Raw genomic sequence first — 15146 nt, forward strand, 5'->3', positions numbered from 1 at the left:
CACTTGGACGAATTTGGTGCCTCGAGGGAGTGCAACAGCAGCTTCTAATGGTGGTACACTACTATGTTATGACAAATATATCCAGGAGACAAACTGATCACTGCAATCGTGTACGGTCGCAAACCCGCCCGGAAGCTTCGTCACAACGCAATGTTCAACTAAATGCTCTGCGGTTTCGGGCTCATGACCACAACGGGTACATGTTGGACAGGTGGCAAGTCCCCATTGGTGAGGGGATTGGGGGCGGCTACTTAGACTCCTTGAACCTAGAAGAGAAGTTGCCAGGCTTCTATACCAGCAAGGACAACTTTGAGCTGCTCAGAGCGGGTCTCAAACCCTGGACCTTCCAATCCGAAGGCGAGTGTCATACCACTAGGCCATAAAAACTATCATGCAAATCACTAGCAACTATTATTCTTTATTACCTCGACCCCGAGCCACGCAGAACGAATTCATACAGTCGCATGAATAGCCTTCATAAACCAGCCAATGTACACAAATAGATGGATACCCATCATACTGATGAAAGCAATAGCTGACCCAAGACCGTGATTTTAAATCAAATAGAATCAAACACAAGACCGCCAACAACTAACCATAAACCACCAAAACAATGCACATACAATGAGATCCCTACGCCGTTCGCCTCTACCAGCGGAAGAATATTAAACATCACGTAAATAGTCCCTCCGTTTTATTTAATCACCATTATCATTACCATTGGTCCTAACTATCTATAATCAAACACAAGACCGCCGAGTACAAACCATAAACAACCAAACTACACACAAACAATTGCTTTTCTACGCCAGCGGAAGAATAACTATCACGTAAATAGTCCCTCCGTTTTATTAAATCACCATAACCATGATCATTGGACATGTCTGCAGACAATAAGATGTTTGACCTAACCATAACAAAAATTTTCTCCAGCGGCCAATAAATAACTCGTACCAGAAATCATTCGATATATGATGATAATACGTATTCAAACACTTCCTGTTCGTTCAGTGTCAGAGCCATCTCATCTTCTCCGTTAGCTCAGTAGGTAAAGCATCCATGCCTCATGAGCAAAGGGCCCGATATCAATCATGAGTGCAGTCGAGATTTTAAATTCCTGGCCCCACGTCACGGCCCGCCCCACCGAGGAGTGAGTCTGTTAGATCTTGTAGAAAGTTTTACAAAAGTCATATTGAGAAATTAGGGAGCAGGCACCGGTGCAAGATGAAGATCTGAACAAATGTGTATAAAAGGTACCAGACGAAGCAAGAAAAAAAAAATACAAGAAAAAAACAACAACCCCAAAAAATCAGTCTTTTTCGACTGGGTAAGTCGTGCCAACAGTAGCAGGCAATTGCCACTTTTGAATTACGCTACAGAAACCTTTTTTAGGAGCCATCTCGGCTATATCGACCACCACAGCCCAAGATGATCTGCTATCTGCTTTGTCTCAAATATAAAGAGAAACGCAATCAACTCCTGCAGTTCCAATTGTTTTCAAAAACTAAATTAATTGAACAGACATGAGTATACCAGCTTCAAGAAAAATATACAAAATACTCAAAACGGAATGATTCGGGCTCAAACCCCTTCCTCAGCAGACAACAAAAACAATGAAAACGGTAGTATGAGAAGTATTACCGTCTTGATTGTATTTGGTGTTGGTTAACGTTAACGTCATTCATTTATTGGAAACAACAACAAAAGCCGATGACAAAGTAACGGATGGTTAAATAGCATTCTATGGAGATGGAAAATGAACGAAAAAAATATGAATGACAGAATGAATAAATAAATAAATGAATGAATGTTACTTTTAAAAACTTAAATCAAACTGTCGGAGGCACCAATAACCAAACATTGAAATGAAGGGGAGGGGTCAATTAAAAAATATCCATTTTCTTTCGTTTTGGACCCCCCCCCTTTCCCCCACTCGTTTTTGTGGATCTATTTATAGTTTCATAAAGTCTTTTACGATTTGTGAAGACACCAAGCAAACAAACCTCTTTTCCCAACTCAACCCATTTTTCAGACCCGTCTCCCTCCATATCATCAGCGCCTCCATTTCCCCATTTACAACCAAAATAACTACGTTGTCTTGTATTTCTGTTGTCATCCATTATTTTTCTTTTTCCGACTTCACATTAAATACGAATCTCATTTCAATTTTCCAGAAATGTGCATTACGCTATTTGGAGGTAACAAAAAACCCGCCGCTGTCGTCACAGAACAGACAGGGTACGCCGCGAGCCAGTTCCCTACCCATAGTCTTCATAATTTTGGCGAGCCAGGCTGATTGTCCGCCCCCGGCCAGTAATTTGAGGCGCATTAGCCAACGCTGCCGTACTCTTAGAAAACACACTTTAAACATTTGGTCACAAAATTCGTCCTTTAAATATCGATTGATTTAAATGACCCTCATCTTAACAAAAGCTCTAAAACCTGCCGTTTTCGAGGAAGTCCCATGTTTGAGTCTTTGACACGAAGATGGTCATTTTAATCGATAGATAATTGGAGGACTAGTTTTCTGGCCAATATTTAAAAAAATGTGTTTGGGTTTGTTTGTTTAGAATTTGGCTGATTACCCACCGGTTGACACGGCTTTTTGCCACTAATATCGCCCATCACACATCCTCACACATCCTGCCTGTTCCTCGTTAACAGCGTCATGTCTCCCAAAATCGGATGAAGAGAAAATATTATGGGTTTTTAACCTCATTTCCTGTCGGCAAACATAGCATTACCGTCGCTCGTTCCCGATGTGAGGATTTGATGTCGTCACAATGTACAAGTGGCAAACAACTTACTCGCTGTAACCTGCCGAAATTGATGCTTTACGGTTAGGTATAATACTCAAAACACACGCCAGCCAGATAGAACGTACCAACACGAAAAAAAACCTATGTGTAACCATAACCGTTTATAGCCTGATTGATGGAATTTAGCGAGAACTAATCATTAAAATAGATGTCTAAAAATGAAGACAAAGAACTGAGTGACGTCAATTTCGTTCCTTCTATTGAGCGAATGCGACGTGCGTTGATTTGAAGGAGTAATAATCTCATTGTTGTACCGTAATTACTCTCAAACCAACGTGTGCAGGTCTGATAATCCAAACTGTCATGGTCTCGTGTTGTCATAGAAATACTCTGAAACCAACGCGGGCAAGTCTGATAGCCCAAACTATCATGGTCTCATGTTGTCATGGAAATACTCTGAAACCAACGCGGGCAAGTCTGATAACCCAAACTGCCATGGTCTCGTGTTGTCATGGAAATACTCTGAAACCAACGTGGGCAAGTCTGATAACCCAAACTATCATGGTCTCATGTTGTCATGGAAATACTCTCAAACCAACGTGGGCAAGTCTGATAACCCAAACGGTCCTGGTCTCGTGTTGTCATAGAAATACTTTCAAACCAACGTGGGCAAGTCTGATAACCCAAACTGTCATGGTCTCGTGTTGTCATAAAAAAACTCTCAAACCAACGTGGGCAAGTCTGATAACCCAAACTGTCATGGTCTCGTGTTGTCATAAAAAAACTCTCAAACCAACGTGGGCACGTCTGATAACCCAAACTGTCATGGAAATACTCTCAAACCAACGTGGGCAAATCTGATAACCCAAACTGTCATGGTTTCGTGTTGTCATGGAAATACTCTCAAACCAAAGTGTATTGCCCATTATAACAAAGGGACTTAGGCGGTATCAAACACAAACACCTTGTGGAAGGAAACGTTAGAGTAATTATTAACGTAGATAGACAGCAACATTGACGAGCTTTCCTAGAATAAATCAGATCAGTCGGAAAATACCGTGGTAAGAAGGAAAAGGTGGAATTGAGTTGTGCAGGCCGGGAGAGGGGAAATGAACGATCTGCGTGCTTGGATGAACTCCAGGGGGAAAGAGAAGGAAAGATGGAATTGGGTTGGGTATATCTTGGGGAGAGGGGAAATGAACGATTCTGGCGTGGCTTTGGGATGAACTCCAGGGGGAAAGAGAAGGAAAGATGGAATTGGGTTGGGTATATCTTGGGGAGAGGGGAAATGAACGATTCTGGCGTGGCTTTGGGATGATTTACAGGGGGAAAGAAAGGGGAACAGAAGGCCCAAAACAACGTGGCGCAGGATGGTGGAAAAGGAGATTAACGATAATAGGATGGCATTCCTGGCAGAGGGTCAGGACTGCAGCCAAAGACCGGACGAAATAGAAGGAAAATGCCAGGCCTCATGCGTCTCCAGTTACTGAGATATATAAGCAGTCGGAAAATATCTAGCCGTAAAGAGGCGTCTTATCCAAAGAGAAGCAAGCAATTATTAGCGTCCGTTGAATGAAAGTAAACCTGTAATAACTCCTTTTCAAGTGGCCTTATTACTCTAAATGACGCCAATGGCCGTGGCCGACTAAATGGTGTTCGTTCTTTATTAGTGGAGAGTTTGCGGTTCTAATGTTTGTCATTGTTTCAGAACCTAAATGTTTCTGGTCCTATTGTATTGATAAAGCAACAACAAAAACAAGAACAACAACAACAACAACAACAACAACAACAGCAACAACGAAATAAAAAAATCAAAAACATAACAAAACAAAAACCAAACCCCAAACCTATGTCAATATTGAATTGCTATAAATGTGTAACCAAATGACAAATTGCCACTTTTTTGAGTACAATAAAGATTTATTATTATTACTATTATTATTATTATTATTATTATTATTATTATTATTATTATTATTATTATTATTATTATTATTATTATTATTATTATTATTATTATTATTATTAAACCAAAGCAAAATATGCTGTATTTCAATTATTGATTTTAAATCATGCCCAGAATTGCACTCATTCATCAGACACGTAAAAAATATACTTATTGTGGACAGAGGTCCAACCCGACCCTGACCTACAATTCCTCTGGTGGAGAAGACCCCAAACAGTAATCTTTCAGAGCTATACATAAGGCACAAGGTCCTGGAGTTTATCCGGTTTCCATAGTATTCAACGAACAATAGCAATTCATTGATACCTTTTTGGACGGGACGCTAGAATAATATAATATCGCAAATTTTTTTTGCAAGGTCTAATAGACCAAGCTACGAAATCACTGCTGGGTGAAAGTGTGTGGGTGTGTGTGGGGGTGGGTGTGGGGAGGGAGGGGGGGGGGGTAAATTATCGACTATTCCCGGATGGATAGTGATCCCTTTGTTTTTTTCAATCAAGTGTTCTATCGACAGAGCTATCGGGTACCGCAAACACTAGCCAAAACTGAAAGGGCTAGAGCTCGGATGGTCGCTGGTTCGGATAAGTAAGTTGGATGGGGGGGGGGGGGGGGGGGGGGGGGGGGGGGAGTAAGGGGAGGGGGGGGGGGTGGAGGAGTACTTGTGGGTGGGAGGAGAAACAGAACATCGAGTAATCTGATATTCGTATCAGAAAAAAAAAAATAATAATAATTAAATCACCGATTATTTCAAGGACAACTAATAATATAAAAGAAGACAAAGATAAACAAACACACACCTCGAAACAACCTTTGTCCGAGTGAAGTGGATTGTGATTGTCGTCCACACATTGTATTGAATTTCTCGCGGTTGTCACATGAGCTGGTTGACTTTCACCCCTGTCAAATTCCAGGAATTATATCGGTATAAGCCTTAAGGCTCGTGACAATGATAAACAAGGAATTGCAATCGTGGACAATTCTGGAGAGTCACATGTGGCCGAACGCCGACAACTGGTACTTTCTGCCAGATCTAACAGATACAGCTTCCCAATCACTGCAGGGTGACCAGGGCGTGACTCGGGATCGAACTCAGTCCCTTTGCTTGTGAAGCGAGTGTTCTACCATACAAACTGAGCGATGGTTATAAAACCTAAGTAAAAATAAATGTCATCGAAGAGAAAATTTAATTTGATTTTCAAAGACAAAAAAAAAAAAAGGAAACAAAAACAAATTGATTGTGCGGCTATGTGGTCTAGTGGTATGGCACTCGCTTTCGGATCGGAAGGTCTTGGGTTCGAGCCTCGCTCGGTGCATAGTTGAGTCCGTGGAAAAGGCTCTTTACTCACATTCTATCGCCGTACTCAGTTGTAAAATGATGACCTGGCTGTTTACAGCGTTGTTTCTGTCCAATTTTTTTTTTTTTTGTAATATCGCCTAGTAGTCGTTATGTCACGTCCGATAATTTAAGTGTTGCTGTCTGCCACGGACCCATTGTAAAACGCTTTGAGCACGTTTAGAGGATATTGAGATATAATATAAAAGCTCAAGATTTTTTATTTATTGTATTTTTTAAAAGATGCTCATGAAGTTCTGAAATCGGAATCAAAATCGAGCAGTAATTCTACGAATTTTTCGTAATAGTTGGGAGGTCTGTCCAATCATTCAGGAAGGCTACAGAGGGGGTTGAGCTTGAGCTACATATATATATATATATATATATATATATATATATATATATATATATATATATATACATATACAGCAACATTGTTTCGTTCATGGAGTCATTAGGGAGGTTCCAGCTAACTCCCCTCAATCATATATATATATATATATATATATATATATATATATATATATATATATATATATAATATATATATATATATATATATACACACTAGCCAAACATCCACTTGACGTGATCAAAGTCAAAACGCTTTAGAAATGGTCCCTGACCATTATAATCTATTAGAGGTGTTAATGTCCCTGACCAACAGCAACACGTTACATGTAGAACAAGACGTGACGACTGATGACGATATTGCATTTTTTTTTCTGAGACAGATTTCAACGTCTTTATCTGCAAAAGGCGGATTGCCCATCCTTGCAGATTTGATACAATTATGTGGTGACTTTCTGCATTGTGTTATTGAGTTGAAAGATAAATGTTTAATAGTTGACCAAATTTGTTGTTCTTGGTAATAGCTAGGATATATCTAGAGAAAACGCTGTTAACGGCCAGGTACTCATTTTACACATGAGCACGGTGACAGAATGTGAGTAAAGAGCCATTTCTAAAGCTCTAAACATAGCCACAGGAAGGGTAGAGAGAGGTTTTATCTGATTAAGGCACACTTAACACGCTATTCAAATTACGTCACATTCGATTACAGTGGTCAGGTACAAACTGGATAGCTTTATCAGTGTTAAATTAACAGCGTGTTTAGTGGGTATTGTGTGTGCGTGTGTGTGTGTGTGTGTGTGTGTATGTGTATGTGTGCGCGTGAGTGTGTATTATCAAGATTGGCTGTTCCTAAACTCTCTCTCTCTCTCTCTCTCTCTCTCTCTCTCTCTCTCTCTCTCTCTCTCTCTCTCTCTCTCTCTCTCTCTCTCTCTCTCTCTCTTCTTTATGTCTTTCTTCCTCTCTCTCTCACTCGCTCTCCGACTCTTTTCTTTCTCTCTCTCTCTCGCTCTCTCTCTCTCTCTCTCTCTCTCTCTCTCTCTCTCTCTCTTTCTTTCTTTCATTAAAATTTTTTCTTTGGGTTTAATTTTCCAAACTATTCTTTTTCTCTTCTATGCCGAGCATAATGAGATGAAATAATAACATATCATCCCCAATCCATATCAGTGTACTGTTATAACACACGACAGACATCAACCGGCAGTGAATCAATTAACACAATATTTGTACGATCTAACGATGCTGTACAAACAACAAATCAGGCCACTTCTACTCATTAATCCCGTTCACAAAACGTCAGGCTCGGTGTTGATTATTGTTTCCCCCCTCCCTCTCCTTAATCACGTGATCAATAATCATCTCCCCGTGAGCATTGGGTTTCCATGTGAAGCATGTCATGTCAACACAACAAATCCGTCGGGTGTTTTTGTTTTTTTGATTTCCTTCCCGATTGCAAGTCGTTTTTGTTTTTAAGGGTTTTACGGCGCTTGCAACACATTAAGGTTATATCAGTGCCAGTAAAAAGGAAGAAAATCGGATAGTAAAAAGTTCTAGAATTACAATTAAAGCACCCAAGAAAAAGTAAGACATAGGGGAACTGAGAACAAATTGGGATCAGATGTAGATTCCAAGAGCATACCACCAATGTACTGAGTTTGAGATCACCTATAAGTCTCATCTGGACACAAGCACAAAATCCAACAAAGAGGAATACACTCAAATGCTTACATTATACATTCAAAATATCAAATATAATAATACATAACAGAGAGATGATTTACAAGGAAAAAAATATCATCTCCCAAAACAATAACTATGCATTTGACTGTTTCCCTCCCAGCTAGGACTCCGGCCAGGGCCAGGACAAAACCAAGTAATCTCATTCCAAGACAAAGACAGAAAGCATGTTGGAAAACAGATATAAGGGGATAGAAGACACGGTATGTACCCCCCTCCCCCCCTGCCCACTATGGGAGTCAGGAACCCCACCCAGCTATTACAAGTCACGTCATGCAATAGATATAGGATACAAGATGGTACATTGAGGATTATTGTCTCTATTGAACGCAGTCTTTTGGTGTAATAACACATAGTGTATGTAAGATTAAAAATTAAGGAGCGGGCATCGGTACAAGATAAAGATCTGAACAAGTGTGTATGAAAGGTGCCAGACAAAGCAAGAAAGAAAAACACAAGGAAAAAAAAAACATCCCAAAAAATCAGTCGACCTCGACTGGGGATCGAACCTCAAACCTTCTGATTACCGGTCAGACGAATTACCAAATCGGTAATCAGAAGGTCTGAGGTTCGATCCCCAGTCGAAGTCGACTGATTTTTTGGTATTTTTTTTTTTTTCGTCTTGTATTTTTCTTTCTTTCTTTGTCTGGCACGTGTACGTACATAAGATCGCGGCCATTAAAAGAAAGGGAAGTAACAACGTATCGCACTGACACAACTTTGACCCCACTACTACATATCTTGACTTAAAGAGGAATTTATAATCTTCTACTTGCACACGCAATAAAAAGTCGCTCGTTGGACATCTTGTAAATAAATCTTTTAAAATCTAAGAAAATCTAAGAAAACACCATTTATTCACACGACAAACGCACCAACTACACAAACGACAGAATCACCATCTATACACACGACAAAAGTGACATCTATGCAAACGACAAAAGCGCCATCTATGCATACGATTCGTGTTATGATTATCCACAAATGACCCGCATCTCCAGAACCACGCCCACCACCCTGTTTCATAAGACTCACTGTGACGTTTCACACAGCCCTGAAGGGTAAAATCAATCTAATTAATTCATAAATTGGGTGTCCATATTGCCCCATCCGTCTCCTCCTACGCCACGCATTGTCATTCTAAGGTACCCGACAGTGTCAACTCATCCTCATTAAAAGCAAAGTCAAAGAGCGCCTCGTGTTTACCGCATCCAACCAGCTCATGGTGGTTTCACGGTGGTTTACTAATGGAAACATTGAATACACTATAAATGTGGGTATAGCCAGTCACAGTTGATGCTGGTCGTAATTAAGGATCTTTTTGCTACTTTCAAAAAATTGTTGCTGTTGGGGCCGGTAACTAGCGTGGTAGTGCGTTCTATTGTGGGACCGGGAACTTGCGTGGTCGTGCGTTCTATTGTGGGGCCGGTAGCTAGCGTGGTAGTGAGTTCCATTTATACCCAAAGTATAAATTTCCCCAGAGGTAATTTTAAAAAAATAATTATTACTGTTGAAAGACATCTTGTTTTTCTCGACTCAATTTTAGCTCATATCGGGAACAGACATAATAAAAAACAAAAAAGGAAACAGCAACAACAACAAGAACAACAACATCAGGAAGAACAAAAAAAAAACAACATCAGGAAGAACAAAAAAAAACAAAAACATTAACAACAAAACAAACAAACAACAACAACAAAAACGACAACAAACAAACAAACCATAAACTGAAACTTGATCTTTAATTTTGAGTTCTTATTGAAATAGAGTCGAAGGCGTCATGCCTTTCCCTCTAGGACTTTACATCTCCATGTGCTCGAGGTCATTGGGCGCATTGCAAAGTGTGCTCAAAATGACCCACATAGTAAAAAGTGTTCACAGTTTGAGAAATATCCAGCGTCACAATTGGTCATTGTCACTGGCTTTATTGCATTAAAACATAAAGATATTTTCAACCACAATCGGATTAATGATTTTACAAAAGGTGTTTAGCTTTAAATTATTAAACAAGTCTGCTGATTAAATTAAATTATAATTTTATTTTAAAAGATAAAGAAAATGTCAAAATAAAATGAAAAGGGTTTGACAATCAAAAGTACCTATTCAATAACATAAAAAGACAATACAATACACACAAACAAATCTTGTCTTGTTGTCGTTTCGGGTTTGCTCCTATGTAATCTTGACACATTGTTGCTCTGATATTTCGTTCACTCTGAAACGATCACGGCCCAACAAATATCGAGAACAACCGTGCTTCTCAAATTTGTTTTATGTACAAGACTATCCTTTTGGATCTGGATAGAGACTTGACCGACTCAATGGGCATGATCTATATTAATTTTCCATGTGGTCATTGGTCACATTGTAAAATGTGTTCAAAGTGACCCACTTAGTAAAAATTGTTCACAGATTTTTAAATATCTAACATCACGATTGGTCAATCGATTCAGCTTGACACATGGGTATGTTTATAATTTTTGTAAACAAAGGAGCGTGTTTACATTTGTTTAGAAATATATCCAATAGTTGGACAGCAACAAATCATGTGATTAATGACCTGGTTGGACGAAAACATGAATTTAGATCGCTCCCATTGTTAACGGGCACCTTTTTACTATCGCACTCTTTTACTGAGATGTGATATTACGAAATATGTCGCTTTATAATTCGTCACCGATCGACCAGCTTTTGATATTTTATAACACAGTGTTTGATCTCCTGTGTTATATTTGGTTCATCCTGAACCGGCCTGTATAACACAGTTTTGGCCTTCTCTGTGTTATACTTTATTGGTACATAATATAGTAACAGATTTGCCTTCTCTGTACTATGATTTGGTCACCCGTTCACGGACTTACACAGTACAGTCGCCTGCACTGTGCCTTGCTATTTTCCGGCCCCGAACGTATTTCACACAATCAACCCTGCATTGTGTTAAGAATAGTAAGTGACGTTTTGCGGCCTGCCATGGGTTTACATAACCATGGTGAGTGGTATTCATATGACGACTGAGAGGCGTTGTCATCACAAGATAGCATAGCAACAGGTTTGAAAAATAACAACTCATGGTCGCCTAAAGCTAATATCCCATTGAGACTTAAGCTCGTTCTACAGTAATGCTCAGCATGACTCATGGGTATGTTTACGACTATCATAAACAAAGCAAAGTGTTTACATTTATTGAGAAATGTTCAATCTTTGTACAGCAACAAATCATGTGGTCGTTACTCGGTTGGACGAAAACATGAATATAGATCGCTTCCATTACATTCTCGTTGTCTCTTGAGTTCATGTCTCTTGTATCTGGATTACTTATAAAGTCAGTTGCCATTTATTGTATTGTAGATTGTATTTATAATCTGTTGTGAACTTGAAAAAAAAACCCTTGAGATTTATATAGCGAAATATCCACAAAACGTGCTCAAGCGCTTTATAAAGTGTCCCTGACCAACAGCAACACCTAACATAAAGAACGAGACACGACGCCTGCCAGGCGATACGATATTACAATTTTTCCGACAGAGACAACGCAGTTAACGACCAGGTACTCATTTTACACCTGAGTACGGTGAGAAAAGTGAATAAAGAGTCTTTTCCGAGGACTCAACTATGCGCCGAGCGAGGCTCGGATCCAGGACCTTCCGATCTGAAAGCGAAAGCGAGTGCCATACCACAAAACCACAAAACCGCCTAATCATTGTCATTCTATGTCTTCCTCCCGGTGGTTTTCCTTCCACTGTTCTTCCTTCGGAATGGAGAAGATTTTGTAATAGGTTGTCACGTTACCTACCGCCTAAACAAGTGATTAAGCATAGCGGGAACGTAATGGGAGCAATCTATAATCAGGTTTTCGTCCAACCGAGTCACAGATCACATGATGCTGCTGTCTAAGGATTGGACATTTGTTAATAAATGTAATGTAAACACGCTGTTTTGTTTATGAAAGTTGTAAACATACACATGTGTCAAGCTGGACAAAATGACCAATGGGAGCGATCTATATTCATGTTTTCGTCCAACCAAGTCATCAATCACACGATTTGTTAATGTCCAATGATTGGATATTTCTTCAGAAACTTAAACACGCTGCTTTGTTTATGAAAGTTGTAAACATACCCATGTGTCAAGCTGAACAAAATGACCAATCGTGATGTTAGACATTTCAAAAACTGTGAACACTTTTCCTATGTGGGTCACTTTGAGCACATATCCAGTGTGACCAATGACCTCGAGCACATAGAAATGTAATATAGATCATGCCCATTGTGATGTTGGACAGTTCGAACACTGTGAACACTTTTCACTATGTGGGTCACTTTGAGCATATTTTGCAATGTGAACCAATGACCCCGAGCACATGGAAAGGTAATATAGATCATCCCCATTGACGTCACTCAGCTCTTTGGTATTATTTTTAGACAGCCTGTCAGGGATAAGTTCTCACTAAATTATATCAATCAGACTATAGACGTTAAAGAATGCCGATAAAGTACTCATTTTACACCTCAGTACGATGAGAACATGTGATAAAAGAGCATTATTGAAGGACTCTGAATACAGTACAGGGGCTTACATGTCCAAAGGGGGAATCCGATAGCCCAGTTGGTAGAGCACTCGCTTCACACAGAAAGGGACCCAGATCGATTCTTTTTTTTTTTTCTTCTGACTCCCTGTCCACCCAGCAGTGATTGGATAGTTGGATCTGTCAGATGAGGGAATATTCGTTTCAATAGGGAACCAAAGAGGGATGGTAAAAAACGGGTTCCTATCTCAATGGAAGTGTAAAATCACTCTTCCGGAGGACTGGATACATACCTTGTGTAATTCATCTTCTGGTGTCAGAGTGATGACATGGTATTTTCTAGTCTAAATAATATGCAGTATGATGGTCGTCAATAAAAATTATCCATTCTCACTCTCTTTTCCGCCTCGTAAACCTAAGAAACTGCCTATACACTGCTACTAAAATATATACGTTACCTTATTGTTCAACAATGTGTAACCCATTCATTATCAGTCTTTCGGTCGATATTTGAAGGACGAGTTTTCTGGCCAAATTTTTAAATACACAAGTTTTTACAGAGTATTGCAGTTACCAAAAATACCATTGATTATAGGAGAATAAAATATCGACAGGAAAATTAAGTCGGCCATTAATGTAAATCAACAAGAGAATCATTAACGCTCATGCTGATGACAACAATGGCAATTCAAACCAAAACAAACACTGCAATATGCACACGACACGTGCGTGCTGCGTATTCACCACTAAAAAACACACGTATCAAACACAACAACATCAGACAGACAATAGATAGTTCGAAGATGACGTCACTCAGGCCTTTGTTATTGTTTTTGCCATCCGCGTTTGTGAGTTGTTCTCACTAAACTCTATTAACCAGACTATAAAAGTTCATGGTTACACAGAGTTTGTGTGTTGGTCCGTTATACTTCCGGATGGCAATGTTGTGAACTCCTTGGCCAAGCGCATTCTATCTATAGTCAACAACAATACGACCATTTCCCCGTCTTTCTCTCTCTTTTTTTCTTTACTTTCTATCTTTCTATTTTCTTCTATTTTTTCTGTTACCCCCCCACACCCCCACCTTAAATATGAAAATATGCACACGTGTGTATTACTTTCAATTATTTTGTCATTAAAAATAAAACTAAGCATACCAAAAAAAACAAAAACAAACAAAAAAAAAACAACAAAAAACAAAAAAACAAAACAAAAAACAACAAAACAACAACAAAAAAACAAAATACAAAAACAAAACAAAAACAACAAAAGAAAAAAAAAACACACACACAAAAAAAAAACACACACACAAAAAAACAACCCAACAATGATAATTTTTTAAAAACCCACAAAAAAAACAAAACAAAAAAACAACAACAAAAAACAAGTAGCACGACGACCAATATCTTTCTTTCTTTTTTATTTATTTATTTATTTATTATTATTTTTATTTTTTTTGGCTATTTAAAAAAAAAAAAATTTTTTACTTCTTTCTTTTTTTCTATTTTTATTTTTTTTTAAATAATGAAAATGAAAATGGCATTTAAAACGATCGAAGACCATTTTTACCACTAACCACGTGTCGGTCCTGAACAGCTGTTTGACGCGATCTTTTGTCAATGTTTCGATTCCCATTGTGGTGGCCGGCCCTCAATTCTTCCCTAGAGGAGCAAGAGGCATTGATCATCGGCGCAGCGGCTCTCGGTGAGCACACAATGGCGCGCAGTCATTTGATGTGATTCTATACACACAACACCACTCACTCTGGTATCAGCCATCACCCGCCGCCGGTGCCGCGAGGGAACAAGAAGAGAACAGTTCACTGATTTCGCCAACCACCACCTTGTTGTCTCGCCATTATTGCCATATTAAAACGTTAGCGGACAAAATGCCTCTTTTTTATTTGGGCCGATAAAGAAATAAATAAAATAAAATAAATAAACAAAAATAAATTGACAAAAATGAATAAATAATAAATAATTATATAAATAAACAATAAAATGAATACATGAATAAATTTATAAAAATAATTAAATGGGTAAATGAATAAATATACATCGGAGTAGAATGACCGTCGTAAAGTCAAAACATTTTCAACTTGAGGCTTTTTCAAAGCTTTTTTTTTTTAAAAAGCTTGAAGCTTTTTAAAGTTTAAGACATTTTGAAAGTAGGGGGTGGGGCATCTTAATATTAGATTCAATGACGTATAACTTTTTAGCCATTTAAAAAAAGCTGTTTTGTCAGTGGATGAAGAATTTTTTTTAATGTAATGACGCCCCGCCATGACGTAAAGGATAAAAGGAAATCATTAGGAACAAAAACCACCCATTGGGCGTCGGGCGGCACCACAGCGTCTATAGATTGTTGAAAGGAAAATTAGGGATTTTTCAAAAATCAAACAAAACAAACAAAAAGAAGAAGAAGAAAAATCAATCACAACAACAAACAAAACCATTGAATCCGATTTTTTTCCGC

General features: G+C 38.7%; 1 protein-coding gene across 2 annotated transcripts in view; it reads right to left on the reverse strand.

Moving 5' to 3' along the window:
- LOC144968185 (transcription initiation protein SPT3 homolog) overlaps positions 1-15146 on the reverse strand; it is a 114661-nt gene that overhangs the window by 52896 nt on the left and 46619 nt on the right. The window contains exon 1 of one of the 2 annotated variants that reach the window (XM_078906278.1): positions 12723-12845. The exons of the other annotated variant lie outside the window; for it this stretch is intronic. Within the exon in view, the coding sequence (XP_078762404.1) occupies positions 12723-12724 (2 nt within the window). The 5' untranslated portion in view covers positions 12725-12845. Of the gene's footprint in view, positions 1-12722; positions 12846-15146 lie in introns of those variants that run through there. 2 annotated transcript variants of the gene reach the window in all.

The sequence above is a fragment of the Berghia stephanieae genome, chromosome 3 (genome assembly GCF_034508935.2).
Source record: "Berghia stephanieae isolate SIO BIC M18660-M18661 chromosome 3, UCSD_Bste_1.3, whole genome shotgun sequence".
Classification (NCBI taxonomy): domain Eukaryota; kingdom Metazoa; phylum Mollusca; class Gastropoda; order Nudibranchia; family Aeolidiidae; genus Berghia; species Berghia stephanieae.